The following is a 24,467-nucleotide window of genomic DNA, read 5'->3' as shown; positions in this document are numbered from 1 at the left end:
GTTTCAAGCAAAATCATCTCTTGAATTTTTATGCAACTTCAGCCTTCTCTTGTGGAAGCTCAAGCTTGCCTCATAAAAATTAAACATGACTCTCGCATGCACGATGTTTTTTGTGCGTGAAAGATCACTGGGGTTACGACACATCTTGAACATTCCTTCCCGATATGGAAGGACTCTTGATGTTTGTCTCACTCCTAGTGATGTTTTCACCCTTTGATCTTTTTAAGCAAAGTCATCTCTTGAATTTTTAAGCAACTTCATCCTTCCCTCGCGGAAGCCGTAGCTTGCCTCATCAAAATTCAACATGACTCTCGCATGGACGATGTTTTTTGTGCGTTAAAGATCATTGGGGGTACGACATTTCTTCAACCCTCCTTCCCAGAATGGAAGGACTACTTGAGGTCTGTCTCACTCCTAGTAATGTTTTCAACCTTAGGTCTTTTCAAGCAAAGTCATCGCTTGAATTTTTATGCAACTTTAGCCTTCCCTCACGAAAGTCAGAGCTTGCTTTATAAAAATTCCACATGACTCTCGTGTGCACGATGTTTTTTGTGCATGAAAGATCACTAGGCATACGACACGTCTTCACCCTCCTTTCCAGAATGGAAAGACTGCTAGAAGTCTGTATCACTCCTTGTGATGTTTTCACCCTTTGATCGTTTCAAGCAAAATCATCTCTTGAATTTTTATGCAACTTCAGCCTTCTCTTGTGGAAGGTCAAGCTTGCCTCATAAAAATTAAACATGACTCTTGCATGCACGATGTTTTTTGTGCGTGAAAGATCACTGGGGTTACGACACGTCTTGAACATTCCTTCCCGATATGGAAGGACTCTTGATGTTTGTCTCACTCCTAGTGATGTTTTCACCCTTTGATCTTTTAAAGCAAAGTCATCTCTTGAATTTTTAAGCAACTTCATCCTTCCCTCGCGGAAGTCGTAGCTTGCCTCATCAAAATTCAACATGACTCTCGCATGGACGATGTTTTTTGTGCGTTAAAGATCATTGGGGGTACGACATTTCTTCAACCCTCCTTCCCAGAATGGAAGGACTACTTGAGGTCTGTCTCACTCCTAGTAATGTTTTCAACCTTAGGTCTTTTCAAATGAAGTCATCGCTTGAATTTTTATGAAACGTAAGCCTTTCCTTGCGGAAGCCGAAGCTTGCCTCATAAAAATTCAACATAACTCTCGCATGCATGATGTTTTTCATGCGTGTAAGATCACTTGGGTACGACACATCTTTAGCCCTCCTTTATTTAGACCTCAAATGAGTCTGCTCAGTCCTTCAGACCCATTTGAGGAAGCAATGGCCTCTTCAAGTAAACTGCCCCTCTAAAGTAGATATGTTCCATTAGTTTGTTGGGGCATTAATGGCCCAATTCGCAAGTAGCTTGTTGTCCATGTTTGGGCCAATACTTATAGTCCTGCCAGGTTAATCCTGACCGCCCATAGACCTACAGGGGAGGTCTGGCTGCCTAAGGCCTACACGATGAGGTCTGCTCACCAAATGATTAAGAACGTTCTTAATGGAAGTACGACCTCTGTACCACATGCACTGAAGTACCAACTCTGTACTAGTGTTGGTAGGGCCATATTGTACTTCCGGGAGCTACTGGGTGTTGTATCACATGCACTCCGTACTCACTTGTACTCGTGTTGGTAACATCGTAACATAACCCTAAACGTTATATAGTGTACCAACACCCTCAATATTATAATTATCCTATGGTTGGTAGTGTAAAACAATATAATAGTATGCATTCACTTGCATACACACATACATATACATAATTTATGTTAATCTTACCTCGCTTCAAGATTCAAGCGTGCCGATCGACTTGAATGGAAAATTCCCGAGCTAAACGGAGATCCTATGTCACATTATATATTTGGGTTAATAACTTGAGTAAACCTTTCCCAAAACCCTAAACTTACAACCAAGGGTAACCTTAAAGACACGCAGCATACTATTGCCCTAAATACAAGGGGAAACACCCAACTACACGCTCTGAAAATTACACAAACTGGAAAAATGGAATTTTTGGGAGTCTTGCTTGTGAATTAACTGGTTTTATAGGTCCTGTAAAATCAGTAGACCTGTTTGCATTAAAAATCCCAAAAATTCCAGAATTCGGTCAAAACTTCCCCAAATTCAACCATAGCTTCCAGAACACCTGCATACACATTCTATAATAATTTCTAAGCCTCATCAGTAAGAAAAAATCGCATCATCAGCAGGAACATCACAAACAACCTTATCAACTCTAGCAGCATCACCACCATCTTTACCCAACTCATCACCATCATCGGAATCAGAATCAATATTCTCTGGATCAGGTAATCCCTTGTCATCATCCTCATCAGCATCATCATCATCATCAGAATCTTGGGTGAGAAAGTCATCAAATGACTTAACCTGGATCAAAAACAGTATTGGAACTGAAATAAAACAGGAAAAAAATAAATAATAACAGCAGAAAAAATATGAAACAAGAACTTTGTAAATAAATACCTCATCAGAAGGTCGACGATGAATGACATTAACTTTTTCTTGAATATCCTTAATTGCAGTCATGACAGACTTGAAATTAAGGTCAACAAAACACCTCAAAGAAATAAAGTCGTCGGCCAAGGATTCTTGATTGGAAATGACCAACTCCAACTTAGATTTCAACATTTATATGTCCTCTAAATCAGACTTTCTAGAAGATGAACCACTCTTGAATGTTTTCTTAGTGGTACCACGATCATCAATAGATTCATCTAAAAATAAGCCTTCCAATTGCAACTTCTGCCTCTCCTTATCAGTTGGACGAATGTTCTTAATCTTCAACTGAAAAACAGAAACAAAAAAACAAAACATGAAACAAAAAAAATTAAAAAAAAACAAAGATTAATAAACTTGCACCAAACAATAATAAAACAGTAAAGAAACTGAAAATCACCTTGTTCAACGACAAATCAAAAATCTTGCCTTTCAAGTCTCTAAAAGTTGGATTTTTGGTCCCAACATCATTGGTCCAATTCAGAATTCTTAGAATCCTGGATGAAACTCTTATGCCAAAGGTGTTTACCATCGCAGGACAACATTCATAAAACCAAACTATGAACACCCAAGGACACCCCAACGCTCTATACCAACCATCATAGGACTGACCTCCCTTCTCCTCTTTTTTATTTTTCATTTTAATCTCATGCTCTATTCTTCCTTTAAAAGAATCAATAGTCAATTCAAACGACCCCTACCCCAACAATACTCATCCCATCGACCGCTGTCAACGACATCTAGATCAAACCTAGAAACTTCCTTATCTGGAGTATTGCTAAGAAGGAAACATTGGATGAAATACAAAACAAATAGTTTCAAACCTAGGGACGCATCCTGTCCCCACCTACTTCCCAAGAAAGCATCCTCTATAGCTCTATGATCAATGATTTTTATGCCACGGAAACAAACCTTAATTAACTGGTTTGATTCTTGGGAAAACAATAGTTTGTTGCAATCGCCAAAGCAATCAAGACCAGTAATCAAGTAATACTCCTCGGCACTGAATCGTATACAACGGCCAGCAACCTTATCCCAAAATTCTTTAGGATTGGGTTTGTAAACCTCCCTCAAAAGTAGTCTATGAACAACTTGGGGGTGAAAAACAAAGTCGGGTATATCCAAAAAATGACCAAACTAGGTGTCTCAGAACATAGTTAACAAATTCACAGACAAAGTATTCTTAATGTTATTAATGACAGAGAAATTACTCGTACATACACACTTTGATCTGTAGAAATCATTGGGACTGTATTTGTTAACCCAGTCGTGCATTTACAAAAAAAAAATAAATATAATGAAATAACATATGCAAGTAGCAAAACTATAATAAAACAAACTAAAATACAGTAAAAACTCTTTGAACATCAACATCCATGATAAATCTAATTGTTACTCATTGATGATATGAAAATGGACAGGAAACAACTAGACAAAAATATATTAAAAAAAAAATACATATAGAAGGTGTTTACACTATTAAAGAACTATGAAAAAATAATTACAAAATGAGAAATGATCAAATGAAGAAACTGAAATGAAAAACAATAACACATCTGGAAAAACAAAAACAGAAAGAAAAACAACAATATGAAACAGAAATTAAGACTAAACAAACGAAAAATGAAAAACCCATAAAAAGAACAAATAAATTAAACTAAAAAAACAGAACCCCTAAAAAACCAAACAAAACCAAAAGAATTGCTAAAATGAAAAACCTAAAATAGTGAAATCGATAAACACAAAACGCACAAATGTCAAATACGAAAAAATTTCAAAAAAGGAAGGAAACCAAAAAGAAACCGAAAACAAACCTAAGATCGAAGACCAGCACCATCTTGATCATTTTTTTGAGCATCATCTTGAGGAATTTTTTCCTGGGCAGCCACCTTTGATTTCTTCTTTGGAGGAGCTCGCCCACGTTTCGACAATGGAGGAGCAAAATCAGAGTCATCTTCCTCAACAACAGGTCGTTTACCCTTGTTTCTATTAGTTAAATATTTCAACCCCATTTTAGAACTTTTCTTTTGAACAGGGGAAGGAGTTGATGAAGAACGAGTTACATGATTTTTTTTTTAAAAAAAAAAAAAACTGAAAAGAAATGAAAAATAATAGGAAAAAGAAGAGAAAAAAAATGAAGGAAATGATGTATAGAAAAATTGATGTAATACATCAATCACTGACATGTCAATTGCATGTATTGTGTGTGCATGTGGTAAAAATGTAATAAACTAAAGCTAAAGTATATAAATGTTCATTTACTCGTGTAGTGGTGTTTTAGTAATAAAATTAACATTTTGTATTTTTGATGTAAAAATTTTACAATTATATAAGTAAAAATTATATATAAATAAATTAAGTAATTATTATACTTATTGGAGCGGGTAAGAGATAGGTATACTACTAGGGCCCGTTTGGTACGCAGGACTGGATTGGATTAGACAGGCTAATCTGTCCAATCCAGTGTTTGGGCATGTTAGAAGTCTGGATAACTAATCCAGTTAACCTCATCTGTCTGGATTATTTATCACATCCAGCAGGGTGGGATAAATAATCCCATGCAGGTGAGATTTTTTTTTTTATTGTTTTTTTAATTTAAATTTTATTAATATATTTTAAATTTAATAAGAATTTAAAGGAAATAATTATAATACATTTATTTATACATTTTTTTTTATCAAAAACTTATTCATTAAAATTAGTGAAAATGTATAATTTTGAATTATTATACATAAGTTTTTAAAATTTAGAATATTATTAATTAAATAATAGTTACTTAAATTGATTCTAAGAAAAAAAATATGACAATAAAATTATATATTATTTTTAAATTACTAAAAAATTTATATAAATATTTTAAAAAATTAATATTTATATTAAATTAGTGTTTAAGATAAACAATTTTATATTATTCAAGTATTTTTATTTTACTATTTTTATTATTTATTAAATAAAAAATATGACAAAATATTTTATTATATATTTATGATATATTCTTAATTATATATGATATATTATTTTTTTTTGCAAGAATTATTTATTTATATTTATTTATTATTATATATTTTAATTTTAATTTATTATTATATATTTTTATTTAATTTAAGTTTTTTTTTTTCTAAAGGCAAATAAATAAAATAGTTCAGTCCATTCTTAAACCAAATACAGGATTACTTTCAACATAATCTAATCTTGTCCAGTCCAATCCAATCCTTTTCAGTCCAATCCAGTCCAATCCTGCGTACCAAACGGGCCCCTAGTATACATAAACTATATATGTATAAATAAGAAAAGGTTATTCATTCCACCTATCATTTTTTTGAACAATTTTTTCGCACCCTATTCTATCGAATTGAATAACTTTGGTATCCTCAATGATGAAAGATATTAAAGAGAGTACTATTAAACTACTAAGTCGACTGAGATTGACACCTGCAACTATTTTTTTTTAAGAACTTTTTTTTATTAAGATTAAGAATAGCAAATTTAAACAACCACCGCGAAGAGCGGCTTGTTTCCTAATTAAGAAAAAAGAAAAGATAAAACAAATTTAAAGAAAGAATATGACAAGCTATTTGAAAGTCTGGGCAAAATGACTGGAGATCAAAACAAGAATATATGTATAATATTTGGCTACATCTGCCAACATTCTTTTTCTAAATAATTATTTGCATTACATCAAGTATCCAGTAATTGAAAGGATTCACCATATAATATTTATAGATTATAGAATCATATGATATCAATTGGTACATGGACATGATAGGGCTTCCTAGTAACTTGGGAATGTGACGATTATTGTGTACACTTGTACTACTATATTCTTGTCTAGCATTGGAATTTTAAGGAAAGAAAAGATAATAAATGAATAGGACTTATTTGAACAAGTATATTACTTAAATACAGTAATCGATATTGCTGAATGAGAATGAATGATTAGTTATAAGGAGAGCACGGCAACAAGGATTTTAAGAGCATGGAATTATTTTCTGAACAACGCTGCAGGTAACACATTTCTGAGCTTCTTCCTGGACAGTACTCGCACGGCAGAACCTAACAATGGCCAGCTCGTAACTATAGCAATATAAGCAAGCAGCCATATTGAGAACCTGTTCTGCCTACGCAACAAATCCAAGCATCTCTTTATTGGAGTTGTATCAGGTGGCTTTGCATCCTGGATGCTAGTAGCTTGCCCGGAGATCTCTTTTATGACTGACACAAAACCAGACTCTGGTTGGGAGCCCGGTTCATCTTGGTCTGCAACAGAAACAGTGTCAGTATTTTCACAATGACTCTTCTGAGTTTTTGAAAATTCTTCCACCAAATTATCGCGTGTTTGTTCATTTCCCACTGCAGCCACCATACCATCCTCCACAACACTTACAAAGGGCCCCTGATCAATTGTAGAGTCCAATGGAGACTTGGGGCCACTATTCATGATCTAAATATACACGGGAAAGAGAAGTGTTAGTTTGCATATTTAGTTGCATCTAAGAGTCGGCATTGGTGCTGTCTCTGATTAATGATAGCACTATTACAAAGGAAGATAAGAATCCATAGTAACAGTAATACAAGCTTATCAGCAATGTAGACTGATTTAACTGCACCTTGTTTTGTACATGCATATATTGGCTAGAATGTAGAACCCTTAAAAATTCACCAGTTGCCCTTACCCACCTGCAAAAAGTAAAGGAATATAGCAAACCACATTAGAATGAATAATTCAGAGTCAGGTAATTTTGAAGGCAAAATACTGCCTAAAAATGCACGTGGGTTGACATCCACTTGTAAACCTTGATAGCATTTAGAAAATTCCTTCCATATCTAAGCACACCAAAATTGAAAGTAAAGGACAGCTGAACCAAATGTTTCGTCGCACCCAGTCCATTAGTAAAATTGGACCTAGTGGATAAAAAATGATGTGAAGTTCATAATCCTATCTAGGTTGCTAGGCTAGCTGACTAAAGTCGCAAGTAATCCCCCATACTAATTAATGCCTAGCAAAAGACTCACAAAGTTGGATCATTTCCATGAACTCTAGCATATCCTGTAACCAAAGTGAAGAAAAATTATTCTCCCAACTCAACAACCTTAATTCTAGTTAGGCCCAAATATGAAACATGAAAATATGAAGTACCACAAGCGAGTTGCAGTTATCCCTTCAAAAAATGCAAGATGTCCTCCATGCTTTGTTGTAGCCAATACCACATTTTTATTTGTCCTATAAAAGACAGAGATATCAATACATGTTGTCAAATCAATAAAGCAGGTGTATCTTCACATACTAAGAGCAGTTTAACCTGCATTCATCCCATGGAATGGCCTCCCTGGTACAGACAGGATCATCCAAAGCACTGACACAGAGAAGTGGGATTGAAACATTGCCCACATAACCAGCACTGCTACAGCGCCGGTAGTATGTATCTACAGTCTGAGAAAACCAAATAATTTGGTAATTGATATACATTTACCGATTTACATATATACATATATTTATATGGACAAAATAATGAAATTTCAAGCCATACGGACCTCAAATTTTCCAACAAGGCGGGTAGCGTGGTCATCAAAATCTCGAATAGTCCGTGACTATTGAATGAAAAGGGCAGGATATACAAACAATTAGTTGAAGACAGCAAAGAACTAATAAGTTGAAAAAACAAAATTGATATGCAATGCCACTGTAGGACATGATAATGAAGTCTGAATCACGAAAAAAATAGATTCCAAAATAAGATTGGTTTAACATAAAACCAAACCAAAAAATGTCATTTTTGGGTACAACTTACAAGCATTCTTGACTTAATGCAAGGGCTAGAAGTTGCAGGACAGTATCACCATATCCTATAGGAACTATGGCAATACTTCGTTTCAGTTTGGTTGGGTTATAGCATATTTCAACCAAGCCAATGTAAACATAACAAATATCTAATTATAATCTACCAAATGAAAGAAGGAAAGAAAAGACACCCAAAATCTATTTCAGTGGTTTGGTAAGGTTAATTTATTCAAATCGATCTTTGCTTTCTTATTTATTATTATTGTTGGGAAATTTGATTTTCTATACTTAGAAAATCAAAAAATTTGATTTCTAAACCAATAATTTAAACCCTAAAAAAACTATACCTTTTTTTTTCAAAACCCCAAAAATACCCCCAAACTAAAACTATCTCTCTTTCTCTCTCTATCTAGCCGGTCCCAAGAATCCCACACCCCAGGTCCGATGGTCGGACCATGGGGTCCGATGGGGTCCGACCAATCGGACCCCATCGGACCCCATGGTCCGACCATCGGACCTCTCTCTTCCCCTCTCTCTCAAATCGCGGGAAAAAAAAAAAAAAAAAAAAAAAAAAATTAAAAGCGGGTCGGACCTTCGGGTCCGATGGTCGGACCCATCGGACCCGAAGGTCTGACCATCGGACCTCTTTCTTCCTCTCTCTCCAAAATCGCAGAAAAAAAAAATTAAAAAGACGGTCGGACCTTGGCCGACCATCGGACCCCCAAGGTCCGACCATCGGACCTCTGTCTTCTTCCCTCTCTCAAATCGCAGGAAAAAAAAAAAAAAGTTTCGTAGATCGGGGTTGCTCTTTCGGGGTGGGGGTGGGGTGGGAGGGGTTGGGGTCATGGTCGACGGGGGTTAGGGTGGTGATCGGCGTTGGGGTTGACGTGGGTGGGTGAGGGTGGTTCGGGTGAGGGTGGGCGGTTGGGGTGAGATAGAGGGAGAGAGAGATGATGCAGAGAGAGAATATTGTGAGGGGGGTATTTTTGGGGTTTTGAAAAAAAAGGAATAGTTTTTTTAGGTTTTAAATTTTTGGTTTAGGGAAAAAAATTTTTGATTTTCTAAGTATAGAAAATCAAATTTCCCTTATTGTTAGTGTTCAAATAATTAGACTTATAAGAAAATAAAAGTATAATAATTAAAACAATAACCCTTTAAAAAAAATAAAAACCTTAAAAGCATTATAATCTAAATTAATGGTAAAAACTTAAAAATAAGACAAATATCAATTGAATCAACATTATATACAAACATTCATCTTTAAAACAGAAATAATAATAATACAAAAACGATCCCTTCTGTTTTAGCTAAATTCCAATTTGAATCTTCTATTTTAAGAAATTATAAAAATGATCCGCTATTTGTTAAATAGTAAAAATTGGTCCCCTGAACACAAATTTAGTCAAATTTTGTTTTAGAAAGACTGAAATACCCTAAATATTTGAATGAAACAAAAATAAAACAAATGTAAAAAAAATATGTTACACATGTATTTTTAAGATAATTTATGGTGTTTTTGAGTTTATCATTCATTCAAAGTAAATTATATTAGAATTATTATTGTGGACTAATATAATCATAAACTTAATACCATAAACATAATCATTAACTGTGCCTAATATTTGTCAACAACCATAATGGGATGGTTAATAATTATTTATTATGTCGCACATGAGAACACCCATATATAACTATAATTGGTTCATTAAGTTATAGTACACCATTAATTACACTTGATTAGTCCTATAAACAAAATAACCCCTTAGGGTTAGAAGGGTATATACATATATTAAGTGTTAAGGATAGTTAATGGTATCATAAAAGGGAACAAAGGTTGCTCCACAAATTGTCTCTATTTTATTCCATATTCAGATTTTCTTGGTTAAGTTTGGATAGCTCAAATGGATGCACAAATGGGAGGTATGTGTTTATATTATTTTTGAATGCTCTAAATAAAATATGGATCTTGGTAAAAGATTATGAGCATTCATGATTTGATTATTGTGTGTGTTTAATGCTTATAATCTATGATAACAATAACAATTAGTATCAGAACTAGTATATTTGATTTTAGGGCTTTTGTTTGGATGAAAACTTTGTTTTTACCCAAACAAAAATCAAAAACTTTGGTATTTTTTTTGGATTAATGTGTTTATAATGAATAAATATTAAATCTATTGCTTGAGATGGGTTTATATTTATTTTTTGGATGCTCTTTTTTATTTTTTCCATTGGAGAATAACAAGTTTGGAGATGTTCATCAATGGTAGAAACCCATTTTCGGATTTGTGTTTTATGGGTAATGTTTTTTGTGAAAAATAGATGAAATGGATGTTGGAAATTGATAGAGGGTTAGAAATGGAAGAAAACTCCCATAAAATCCGATGAAAACAGTGGTTGGATGTGTCAATTTCAGGTGGCTCTGGTTTCGGGTCCTGTCGACCCAGTTCGTTGACCTGCGCGCCCGGTTCCAAGGTCAGGGATGACCCGTGCCAAACGACGTGTAGTTCACGTCTCTAAGGGTCTCGTCGTTTTTTGCTGAAACGACACGTCGTTTTACGAAAATAACATGTCGTTTTCTGGACAAAAAAAAAATCAGGGGCACACTTTGGACCCTTTTTTTCTATTTTTTCACTAAAATTTTACTACTCTATAATTACATACTATTTTGCACAAGATTAACATATGGGTTTTATTTTTTTTATAATTGTATTTATATTTAATCTTTTGTGAATAAATTTAGTTATTTGTTGACAATAATTATTTCTTATTTTTTTGTCCGTCTTAAGAATAAGCATGTAAATTCTTTGGTGATGAGGAACATTTAAATATTAATTTATTTAAATTTTGTATCTTCCTCCAAATTTTATTAAGATACTTATAAGTAATTAGTTATTGGTTGCTTAATATGGTGAAAAAAATTTATTAAATATTATGAATTACAATTTATCTATCCTTTCGATAGCAAATTAACGTATTTGATTATAATATTTAATAGATTGTTCTTACCTGTGCATGAATTCTATTTTGTTATTTTGTCTAAGAACTCTAGCATACATGATGATCATCTGTAAATTTTGCGATCATTCGTTTATGAAAAAAGAGCACAAATAACATGATTTTGTTACAACATGCATTTAATGGTTATTGCTCTTGTTTCTCATTCAACTTTAAGCATTCCAAGAACCTCTGCCATGTTGACGCTGAATGGAACCAACCACAAGCAGTGGGTTGAATCTCTCATGCTGAATTTGACTCTTATGAGAGTGGACTTGGCCTTGAGAATGGATACACCGCCTAAACCCGCTGATGATGCCACTGAAAAGAACAAGAAGTCCTATGAGAATTGGGAGCATTCCAATCGTTGTTGTTTGATGCTTATGAGGTATCACATGGATGAATCCATTCGTGATAGTATTCAGACAAAAAATGCAAAGAATTTTCTTGCAGCCATTAAGGAAAAGTATAAAAAGTTCTCAAAGAATGAGAGAAATGAGTGCTTAACTTTGTTCTATCGTACTAATTATGTTGATACGGGTGATATTAGAGCTCACATTGACAAGCTCATGAGTTGTTACCAAAAGTTTAAGGGTATGGGATTGGACCTTGGTGAGAATTACACGATGTGGTTCGTGATGGAAACCATTCCTTCTCAGTTTGATTCGATCAGATCAAGCTACAATGCTCAAAAGGAGTAGTGGACCATTAAAGAGATGACTGCTATTCTTGCCAAGGAAGAAGAGGACATGAACAAGGAAAGAGCAAGAAGTATCTTCATGGTGACAAAAGAAAGTTCACTTCCAACAACTCTAGTGACCAAAGGTTTAGAAAGTCACCGTTCCTAAGGGAAATGGACAAGCAAGCTCATCTTCAACTGGTCATAAGAATGAGTTTTTTAAATGGAAGTGTAACTTTTTTCAATGCTTTGAGCATAAGAAAGCTGATTGCCGAAAGCTCAAAGCTCACTTAGAGAAGAAAGGTAATTGTCTTGTGATGGTTTGTTTGGAATCCAATATTATTGATATGCCCTCAAACATGCATAATGATATTGTAGTCACTTCTTATTGTTGTTGTCATATTTATGTATATATGTGTTGCTTACTAAAGTGACAGGTACAAAAGGGAGATGAATGCGCATAGTCTCAATTTGTTGTACCTCATGCATATTTGGTTTGATTGTTAATGATTGTTATTGGATTATATGTCTTCGAGGTCAATTCATACATAATTATGTATCCTGTCGATATGATATTATATACGTTTTGATTTGTTACCTTATGTGTGGTAGACAATGTTATGGTGGTTGATTATTTTGTCTGAGTGGAAGAATGTTAGAATTATTATTGTGGACTAATATAATCATAAGCTTAATACCATAAACACAATCATTAACTATGTGCCCAATATTTGTCAACAATCATAATGGGATGGTTAATAATTATCTATTATGTTAGAGGCACATGAGAGCACCCATATATAACTATAATTGGCCCATTAAGTTATAGTACGTCATTAATTACACTTGATTAGCCCTATAAGCAAAATAACCCCTTAGGGTTAGAAGGGTGTCTATATATATTAAGTGTTAAGGTTAGTTAATGGTATGACAAAAGGGAACAAGGGTTGGTCCACAAATGTCTCTATTTTATTCCACATTCAGATTTTCTTGGTTGAGTTTGGATGGTTCAAATGGATGCACAAATGGGAGGTATGTGTTGAATGCTCTAAATAAAATATGAATCTTGGTAAGTGTTTGTTTAATGCTCATAATTATGATAACAATAACAAACTAAATAATTTCTTTTTTAATTGAACTTAAATTAAATTTTAGGTGATTTGAAAAATTAATTGTTAAAAATAAACAACACTGTTAGTCTTTCTGTAAAAATAAAATAAATAAATTCACCAAAAATATGTTCACGAAACCATTTTTTTACCATTTTATTATATAGATGGTCCTTTTCATAATTTCTTAAAACAGAGGGTCCAAATTGGAATTTAGCTAAACCAAAGGACTTTTTTGTATTATCCCAAAATAGAAAGAAAATATTAATAGTACAAATTCTAATGTTCAACTTCAATATCCATATATAATGAATAATTAATAGCTATGAAGTCCAAATTCTAAATTAAATACCATAAAGTCCAAAATTTAAATAAAAATAATTTAACTATTAAACATAATTTATGTAACTCAAAAAACAAAAAACAAAAATTGTAAATTAATTTATTTGGTTTATTTGAGTTCCATTGAGTGGGTTGGAATAATATTCAGCCTATCCAATATATTAATTGAACGGTTTCAATTTTTGTTGAGTTATTCAAATTGTATATTTTGTCAAATTTTTCATTTTGGTGGGCAGTTTCTAAATTTTTTTTTGAAAACCTCAACCACCACAATGAGGAGCTTATAAAAATCAACTCTTTACTCTTTCATTAAATAATGTTCGCTCCAAGAATTATGCCTAAGATTAACTAAAGCTACTTCTGAGTTGTAATAATATAAACACTTATCATTACGTTAAGGACTACTCTTATTTGCTCAGGGAACATTGTCACATTATTTGATAGTTTGTGAGACATATGTTTATTAAATTTAAAACTTCTATATGTTGAAAACCAGCCTCTCTTGGGAGACTTTCGAGAGACTAAGAGGCAATCATGAATTGCTTTAGTCAATCCTTGTTATTAGTAATAAAATCAAAGCTTCTATTATTATTTTTCTAGTTGATTTTATTTCCTGATTTATTGTTGATTTGTTTCTGTTGGTTAGGAGAGATATAACTATTCTCTTTTATTGAATAATGAAAACGTGAGGAAGATACAATAAAATAGACGGCAAAAGCCGCTGACCTTGAAACCTAGAAAACTAACAATAATCCTATAAAATAGTATACGACCTAATAACATAAAATTAAAAAAATTCAGAAAAATAGATCCTAATAAATTAAAAATATCTACCAGATTTATATGAAATTCCTACAGTTTCCAAGTTTGTTTGTTGCGATACTGCCCCGAGTTTATCTATATATTCTAGGTCTTTCTTTATATTTTAGTAAATTATCATAAGAAATCAGCAGACTTTTAGAGTTTTCTTCTCCTGTAGCTTTCTCACATGGTCACAAAGTTGGGATACTGTTGAGAGGAAAACCAAATGGTCAGATTCAGCGGAACTTCACTGAGTTCAGCAAGAACGGGCTTGTGCCATTTATTAGGTGATGAGAGTTAAAGTTAATATTAGAGAGAGTGTTAACAACAAATAACACAGTGAACAATAAACACCAAAAGAGTCCTGAATAAGTTGAGAATGTCCAAATTTTCTATTCCAACCCACTAGAATGACTGCTTGAGCATGCGAATTTTGAGATATAACAAGCCTTTGAATTCTTCAAGCAATCTATTTCTTGAAGAAAATGGTTGATATTTGCACATTAGAGAGAGTGCAAAACTGTCATAGCCCCTTTGCTATTTAAAATATGCTACTTTTGGAGCCAAAAAAATCAAGTTTGCAACATGTCAACAACATCGCCACATTTGCGCGTCCTATGCAACGTGTCACCTACTAAGTGGCTACGCACCACCACCCATACAACAGCGTCGCCCTTTCGACCCGCTACGCATTCCATGGAGACAAGTGACGTACTGCAGGTCCACCAGAATTTTGACCCAGTTATATTGCCAAAATCATCCCAAAAATTGCCAAATTGCTCTCACTATGTTAAAATGTGTTTATATACCCCAGTGTATTCATGCAAACTCAATTTTGTCAATTTTTTATGCCAAGCACTAAAATGCAAAGTTCAGTAATTTTCTCAAGAACATTACACCTACTTTTGTATTGTCCTATTTTATATTTAACAAATTATAACATTCCTGCACTTGTTTAAATATAGTCCCACTTTCTAACACTTAACAGTACAGGTTCATAAAGTATCTTTATATTTGAAATGTACCTTAGTGAAAGTTTTACAAAGCTTCATTAAAATTATTGATTGAGGATTTTCTTTTTAAAGGGTTTTTACATCATTGTGTTTGGTATTTAAGTTTTTCTTGCTTGAGAAAAAGCAACCATTCAAGTTTGGAGGTATGATGAGTGCTTATTTTAGGCACTAATTCGTGACTCTTTTACTTTGAGTTGGTGTGCCTACTTCAAATTTTTATATGGATTTGATGTTTTTATGTTAGATGTGCATGAATGAGCTCACTTGTTGATTTTAGGGTGACTTTGGAGCATTAAAGTTAAAGGGAAGTGCCGCAGCTTAGCTGGTGACATGGCGCTAAAAATCAAAAACTAAAAAAATAAAAGCTTCAGGTGACATGTTGCCTATTAAATAGCGACATGTTTGGCGCCACATGAAGAATTCGAAGCTCGCGATTTCATTCTCCACGTGACATGTCAGAGCTTGTGCAGCAACTTGTTGCCAGTCCCCTACAAAGGTTAACTTTAACATAATCGTGCAACATGCCCCCTAGAAGACAAGCAAAATGTCGCCATAAGACAGTTTTAGGACTATTTGATATTTTTAATGAGTTTTAAATTTAAATTTGAAAAGTGATATTTTGACGTCACATAATTTGAAGGCAAAGAAACACATCGAATACAGTTAGAGAGAAAGATTTGAGTTTTGCAGCAACAGTGTGCAGAATACGGATAAATAGGAACAATTGTATCTATAATAGTTGGTCTTTTTCATTTTCTCATCAGATATGATAATTAGGAGAGACGCTAAATTAAGAATTCGAAACCTGATGTATAGGAAACTCTCTAGAAGTGAGATTGATATGCTTGATAAAATTAGGAATTTGTTAGTAGGTCTTTGGCTGCCATGGGCAGCTTGTGTATTCAGTTGGTTAGTAGATTAGTGAAGTTGTTTTCTTCTCATCAAAAGAAAAAAAAAAGATTCAAGAGTTTCTCAACATTCTTAATTATTTTTTATTTTTATTTTTTTGCTTTCTTAGATATTGAGCAATATTTTCAGATTATGAACCACATCATGAGAGGCTAGTTTTCTTAGTGATTATAAAAAAAGAGGAGAGGCCAAAGTTTTGACCACCCTGAAGAAAAGATTAACACCCTCACTTTAGGTGGAGGAAAACCGTCATACACAGAGAAAAAGAAAGTAAAAACAATAACAGCAGCGCAAGATTCTGAAAATAAAAGAAGTAACAATCCCGAGCCTAAATTACAACAGAACACTCCAATCTCTACTCAGATCTAAGAAAGATAGATCTTCAAAATGCTTGGTTCTGAAGACCAATGTTGCTGTCCAGAACTTGATTTTATCCCAAACTACTTCTGCTAAGTTCTCCGAATCTTCAAAAATTCTGGTATTTCTCTCCAGCCAAATAGCCCAAAATGTTGCGAAGACAGCTGTTTTCCAAAGTGTACCCTTTCGATTGCTTCCTAATAACTTGCTCACTATCATTTGAGTAACACTTTGTTAGGCCTTAGGGTATAAATAAAGAGGGTAATTGGGTAATTGTAATGGGAGGGATTGATGCTATATATATGAGTGAGTAAGGAGAGTAATAGGGTAGAGAATTATTTTGCTAAAGTGAGCATTAGCTCTTGGGAGAGAGCTGGGTCTCTCGAATACCCAGCAACTTGTTCCCTTTTCATTCCAATATCAATATATCAGCTCTATTTTCTCTACTTTGCTATTGTGTGTACCGAAATGATAGGAAATTCCTATCAAATGGTATCAGAGCATGATCTTGTGACCTCCGTCATGGCGCCAAGACTACCGCTCTTTGATGGAGATGACCCGTATGGCTGGGTTCTTCGCATAGAAGAATATTTCCAAGCTTACCAAACCCCAGAAAGTAAGAAGGTTGTCGTGGCTCAAGCGTGTTTGGAGGGTGTTGCTTGGAGATGGTTTCAAGCAGTGGAGGAGCAAGATCCAATCAAAAATTGGTTGGAATTCCGCATCACGTTATTCAATTGCTGCTCAAAAATTGATAACGATCCGTTCGACGAATTGATGGCTCTCCGATATGAGAATTCAATGCTAGAGTTCTGGGTTCGGTTCATTCCAATTGCAGCAAGATTGTCGGATATTCCCGAAACCTTTCTTTGTGATATGTTTATTGGAAATCTTCCTGCGGAGGTGAAGAAGAAGGTGAGTGAATATAAATTGAGAACACTCCCCGAAGTCATCGCTAAAGCATTCTTCGTTGAAGGACAGCTGAGGTGCTGTCATCAAACTAGCACACAGAAGGAAGAGTTGCAAAATGACAGGGAACAACTTGTTAATCTTCACGAGTCTCCAACGAAAAGGGTGGAAAACAAGGAATCTAATCATGGCTGTAAATCTAAGTTTCTATCGACGAAGCTTGCATCACCAGAGACAAAGATCGAACCACCAAAGTTGGAGACGACATCGGTGCTGGAGACGATGTTGGTGTTGTACAGCGAGAACCCGAGCCAGAATATTCCTCCAAAAACCCGTCAAGCTCGGCAAGGGAAGGCGACGTGGCTAGAACGCCATCCTTCGCTAATGGCAATGGAGGCTCACAAGCTTTTTGATCGTGGAAAGCACAACCGGCAAGCCTTCGATGTCGTTAATGGCGAAACAACAACAAATTCTGATGTCGATTTTGGGTCGAGTACGTTACCGGCCTTACACAATGATATTGGCCGCTCGCCGGTGTCGGAGAAGACGCGCTATACAGCTGATATCTTTCATTGGCCGGCAATGGTCAAGGAGGAGTTTAGCTTGCTGATCACCAAGGAACTCGTACCTGGTGCGAGCTGTTTGATGACGGCAAACTGTAGAAGACGATCTGAGAATTCAAGATTATCAAATTGTACCTTCCAACCCTATAAGGTTAGGCCCAATCCATTGGGTTACTTTTTAAATCTGGTCCATAAGAATACCCGTAACACAATGGCCTTAATGTTTTCCTCTTCTACTAGAGCAATAATATCATATAAGAGAAACCACAAGCCCAATTCATTTAATTACATTATTGATCGGGCCCACTTAAGCAAAGAATACTCAAGTAATGGGTTGGTGATATGGGACCCAGGAGAAACCCATTTAGCTTTCTCAGATCATTCTGTATTCTATAAAAGATCAACTGCTGGCATCATTTAGATAGTAATGTATGTTGATGACATCGTTATTACTGGAAATGATACTGAAGGCATCTCCTCCATTAAGTCTTTCATTCATACCCAGTTTCAGACGAAGGATTTAGGTATTTCTTAGGTATTGAAGTTACTCGAAGTAAACAATGTATTTTTCTATCTCAAAGGAAGTATGTACTTGATTTGTTAACTGAGACAGAAAAATTGGGAGCAAAACCTTGTAATACTCCAATGAATCCAGCTTTGCATCTTACACGTGACGGGGAATCATTTGAAAATCTTGAGAAATATTGCAGATTGGTTGGAAAGTTGAATTATCTAACTGTGATTCGTCAAGATATTGCATTCCCAGTTAGTGTCATTAGTCAGCTTATGTCTTCTCCAACAATTCATTATTGGGCAGCACTAGAGTAAATTTTATGTTACTTGAAAGGAGCACCAAGATAAGGTATAGATTACAAGGATCATGGACATACTCGGATTGAGTGTTTCTCTAATGCAAATTGGGCAGGCTCCAAGGTAGACAGACGATCCACTTGATATTGTGTATTTGTTGGGGGCAATCTGATCTCTTGGAAGAATAAGAAACAAAATGTTGTATCTAGATCCAGTGCTGAATCAGAATATAGAGCTATGGCACAATATGTGTGAGATAATATGGATTTATCCGCTTTTGACTGAATTCGGGTTTAAGACTTCTATTCCAGCAAAATTGTGGTGTGATAATCAAGCCGCTCTTCATATGGCCTCAAATCCCGTGTTCCACGAGCGAATTAAGCACATTGAGATTGATTGTCATTTTGTTCGTGAAAAAATTCATTAAGGTCTGATATCCACAGAATATGTGAAGACCGAAGAAGAATCTGAACCAGAAGAAGAAGAAATGACAACTCTATTACACCAGATGTTCTCATCATCCGCTTTACTTTCTCTAGGTGTATATCACATGGCCTCGTAAAGGAGTTCCAGTCAAGAGTTTTTGGTCGCGCAAAGGAGTTCCAGTCGAGAGTTTCTAGACGTGCTAGGACTGCTAAGTTTGAAAGCTAAGATTCGATTAGAATTAGGGAATCAGGATTAGGGATTTTTTTAAATTATCTGAACCAGGGAAGGTCGGCCCTGATCCGAAAGTTTAGGCAGGGCGGAGCGGAAACCCAGATCACAACCCGGTTATAGTAGGACGGGGCTCCAACCCGGCCCGCAAAAAATGCCCAGATTGACATCCCTAACAACAAACATTCTATCTAAAGGATTGCCTAGAGCTTTGTATAAGAAAATGATTTACAGGCTAAGATTGTTTGATGTATACTATCGAACTCGAAGAGGAATGTTGAAAATCAGCCTCTCTCAGTTGATGACATTCAAGAAATTAAGAGGCAATCATGATTGATTTAGTCGATCCTTGTCTTTTAGAAATAAAATGAAGATTCACTATTATGTTTTTTGAGTTTATTGCTGTTTGCTCCTAGTTTGTTCTTTGTTGGGATACTTTCTGACAAGAACTTATACCTCTTTGTGTACTTTTAGTGAACAATATCAATATAAAATATTAAAATATTTAAATATTTAAATATTTAAAATCAGCAGTGTTTAAGAGTTCTCTTCTCCAATATCTTTGTCACACCATACATGAATAAAATATTAAAATTAGATGGTGCCAACCTTTTTAATGCCTTCCCAGTTAGCAAGACGAGAATAGTGAAGCTCATGTCTGCACAATAATATTCACATTAATATAATACAAAGTTATTTAACAAAATCATCTTCAAAAGCTACTATTTTTATCATACAAGACCTTAAGCCTTGTATACAAATTTTCAGCAAAGGTGAGAAAGTGCACATAAATAGATGTTTGAAGCCCAAAAATCCCTGAAGGATAATGGAGGTATGCACCAACAATAAGACTTCATGGAGCGAGTGGAATATTATTTTGTAATGTTGTATTTGATGTTTTTACGTTTTGTGTCACATTTTCTGCTTTTGGGATACTTATGGCTTTTTACACATCTCACTTCGTATTTTTTCTATATTTGATCTGTAGAGAATGGTAAATAGAATTCTATATTATATTTTATTGAATAGTATATATTTATATACAAAGTTATGAGACTAAATGAGAAATTACTAAATACAAATAGAAAATTATTAAATACAAGTTACCTTAATTTTTACGACTAATATACAGTTAATATTCTAACACTCTCCCTCAAGCTGGAGCATAGATTTTAATCATGCCCAACTTATTACAAAGATAATCAACTTGCACCCCATTCAAAGCTTTTGTAAAAATATCTCCTAATTGTTCTCCGGTCTTCACATATCCTATAAAATCATACCTTATTGAATTTTCTCACGAACAAAATGATAATCAATCTCAATGTGATTAGTTTGCTCGTGGAACACGAGATTTGAGGCAATATGAAAAGCAACTTGATTATCACACCACAATTTTGTTGGAATAGAAGTCTTAAACCCGAATTCAATCAATAGCTGATAAATCCATATTACCTCACACACAAACTGTGTTATAGCTCTATATTTTGATTCATCACTGGATCTAGACACAACATTTTGTTTTTTATTCTTCCAAAAGATCAAATTGCCCCCAACAAATACATAATATCCTGAAGTGAATCGTCTATCTACCTTGGAGCCTGCCCAATCTGCATTAGAGAAACACTCAATCTAGGTATGTCCATGATCCTTGTAAACTATAACTTGTCCTGGTGCTTTCAAAAAATATAAAATTTGTTCTAGTGCCGCCCAATCATGAAGTGTTGGAGAAGATATAAATTGACTAATCACACTAACTAGGAATGCAATATCTAAACGAGTCACAGTTAGATAATTCAACTTTCTAACCAATTTGCGATATTTCTCAAGATCTTCAAATGGTTCCCCGTCACGTGTAAGATACACAGTTGGATTTATTGGAGCATTACAAGGTTTTGCTCCCAATTTTCCTGTCTCAATTAAAAAAACAAGTACATACTTTTTTTGAGACAAAAAAACACCTTATTTACTCCTAGTAACTTCAATACCCAAGAAATAATTGAATTCTCCTAAATCCTTCGTGTGAAATTGGGTATGAATGAAAGATTTAAGGGACGAGATACCTTCAGTATCATTTTCAGTAATAACGATGTCGTCAACATACACTACTAACAAAATGATACCAACAGTTAATCTTTTATAGAACACAGAATGATCTGACTTACTTTTCAACAAACTAATTTCTCAACAGCCTGACTAAATTTACCAAACAAGGCACGAGGGCTTTGTTTCAATCCATATAAAGATTTGCGAAGACAACAAACTCGCCCTAACTCCCCCTAAGCAACAAACTCAGGAGGTTGCTCCATATACACTTCTTCCTCAAGATCTTCATGAAGAAAAGTATTTTTAATATCAAGCTGATGCAAAGGCCAATGATGAGTAGCTGCCAAAGAAATAAACAGTCGAACAGATGTGAGTTTAGCAACAGGAAAAAAAGTATTACAATAGTCCAGTTCATAGGTTTGAGCATAACCCTTGGCAACAAGACGGACATTTAAGCACGCAATTGTTCCATCTTGATTGAATTTAACCGTAAACACCCATTTGCACCCTATGGCCCGTTTTCTTGAAGGTAAATTAACCAAGACCCAAGTACTATTTGCAACTAAAGCATTCATCTCTTTTATTATTGCAGCAAGCCAACCAGGATGAGACATTGCTTCACGAACAGTTTTAGGAATAGTAATAGAATCAAAAGAAGCAATAAAAGAGCAAGAAGAAGAGGAGAGATGATTATAAGAAACAAAAGAAGAAATAGGAAAAGTACATTGACGTTAACCTTTACGTAGTGCAATGGGAAGATGACGAAGATGCAGGTGCAGGACATGAAACAGGAGGTGGAGGAGGGGGACGCCTGGTGTGCACTATAGGAGGCTGAGAGAGTGGTGAAGGTGGTGGAGGTGGTGGCATTGTGGGAGTTATGACCGAGACAGGTGAAGGAACAAGAGACTTGTCAGAACATGTATTAGGCGCAGAGGATGTGACACAATATACCAATAAATCAGCATCCTCCTCCTGACAAGTAGAAGTAGTTGAAGATGAAAAATAAGGTGTATTTTCCACAAAGGTAACATCAATAGAAACAAGATATTCATTGAGATCAGGACAATAACACCTATACCCTTTCTGAAGACGAGAATAATCAAGAAAGACACACTTTAATGCCTTAGGGTCTAATTTGGTAACATGTGAACAGACATCGCGAGCAAAACAAACACTGCCAAATACCCGAGGAGCAACTGGAAACAATGACTTACTAGGAAAAAGAATTTTAAATGGGATCTCACCATTAAGTACAGAGGATGGGATTCAATTGATAAGAAAGCATGTCATAGAAATAGCATCGGCCCAAAAAGATTTAAGAACTTTCATTTGAAACAAGAGGGCACGTGCAGTTTCAAGAAGATGTCTATTTTTACATTCTGCGACACTGTTTTGAAGTGCAGTATCAACACAAAAAGTTTCAAGCAACATGCCATTAGAGGTCATGTAAGATTGAAATTGAGCAGATGTGTACTCTTTGGCATTATCACTTCTCAAAGTACGAACAAATACATTAAATTGATTTGAATCTCACCATAAAAAGCACAAAATATCAAAACAACTCAGAACTATTTTTTCATTAAATATAACCAAGTTACACGAGAATAATCATCCACAAAAGTAACAAAATACTTGAATCCAAGTTGAAACAAAATAAGAGAAGGACCTCAAATATCAGAATGAGCTAACTCAAAAGGAACACTAACATGTTTATTGACTCGAGTACTCAAACTAACACGATGATGTTTGGCAAACTGACGTGACTCACAATCTAATGAAGACAGCTTACTATATTCGGGACAAAGTTTCTTCAGCAAAGGAAGGGATAGATGACCCAAATGGCAATGAGCCTCAAAAGCGAAAGCAACACTCGGACAAGCAATAGAAGTTCGTGGAAGTGGGTCAAGAACATACAAGCCACCAGATTCATATCTTTTACCAATAATATTCTTCGTCATAAGATCCTGAAACAAACAATGATCGGGAAAGAATAAGATGCAACAATTTAGATTACGAGAGAGTTGACTAACAAGAAGCAAATTAAAGAATAAATTAGGTAAACGTAAGACAGATGACACAGTGAGCAGAGGTGTAGGAACAACACTGCCAAATCCAAGAACAGAAGATGATAATCCATCAGCTAAGGTAACAATAGAAGTGAGACTATGAGACTGAAAAGTTGAAAAGAAACTAGAATTACCCGTCATATGATTTGTGGCATCAGAATCAATGACCCATTTTGAGGATTTGGAAAGAAGGCATGCATTAGAGTTACCTGAATCGGCAATCGCAGTTACAGAAGGAGATGAAGACTTAAGTGTATCCTGATACCTTGAGAACTTGGTAAAGACTGATTTGTCAGATGCATCACTAGTGATAGCAATTTTAGCAGAGTCTTGTTGTCGATTTTTGTACTGTAACTTCCTACACTCAAACTTGGTGTGACCTAGTTTCTTACAATAGTTGCACATGATGCTCCCAGAATCTGGTGTTCGATTATCAGGTCTTTGTGAATTACCTCTTTTGTATCCGCTTGAAGTAGAGTTTTTTCCTGGTGCAAAATTACTACAACTCACCAAGGCACTATTAAGAGGAGCTAGAGAGGTAGTTCCTGTGCGAAGAACACGAGTAAACACATCTTGTAAGGAGGAGACATCAGAACCAGAGAGAACTTGTGACTTTGCAGAGTCAAATTCAGATGAGAGTCCTACAAGAAAACTCATAATAGCCATCTGCTCTCGTTGGTGCTGTTGAACTTTCACATTAGGACTAAATGGCAATAATACATTAAGCTCTTCATATATTTTTTTAAATGCCATAAAGTAACTCATAAGAGACTTGTTCTTTCGCACGATAAAAGACTTTGCAAACATCATATATGTGACATATGTTGTCTTTGCCAGAATACAAAAACTCCAAGTAATCTATTAGTTCTTTAACTAATTCACAATGATTA

At 34.8% G+C, this 24,467-nt stretch overlaps 1 protein-coding gene across 1 annotated transcript in view; it reads right to left on the bottom strand.

Annotated features, from left to right (window-relative positions):
- Nucleotides 1–6,143: 6,143 nt before the first annotated feature.
- Nucleotides 6,144–24,467, bottom strand: part of LOC115695193 (embryogenesis-associated protein EMB8) — a 32,204-nt gene continuing 13,880 nt past the window's right edge. Inside the window, exons 9-14 of the mRNA XM_061106473.1 lie at nt 20,075–20,123; nt 8,079–8,135; nt 7,847–7,977; nt 7,684–7,767; nt 7,154–7,223; nt 6,144–6,987 (exon numbers count right to left, since the gene is read on the bottom strand). Coding sequence (XP_060962456.1) covers nt 6,529–6,987; nt 7,154–7,223; nt 7,684–7,767; nt 7,847–7,977; nt 8,079–8,135; nt 20,075–20,123 — 850 coding nt within the window. The 3' untranslated portion in view covers nt 6,144–6,528. The remainder of the gene's footprint in view (nt 6,988–7,153; nt 7,224–7,683; nt 7,768–7,846; nt 7,978–8,078; nt 8,136–20,074; nt 20,124–24,467) is intronic.

This window comes from Cannabis sativa, chromosome X (genome assembly GCF_029168945.1).
Source record: "Cannabis sativa cultivar Pink pepper isolate KNU-18-1 chromosome X, ASM2916894v1, whole genome shotgun sequence".
Classification (NCBI taxonomy): Eukaryota; Viridiplantae; Streptophyta; class Magnoliopsida; order Rosales; family Cannabaceae; genus Cannabis; species Cannabis sativa.
This window is presented reverse-complemented; position numbering and strand designations above follow the sequence as displayed.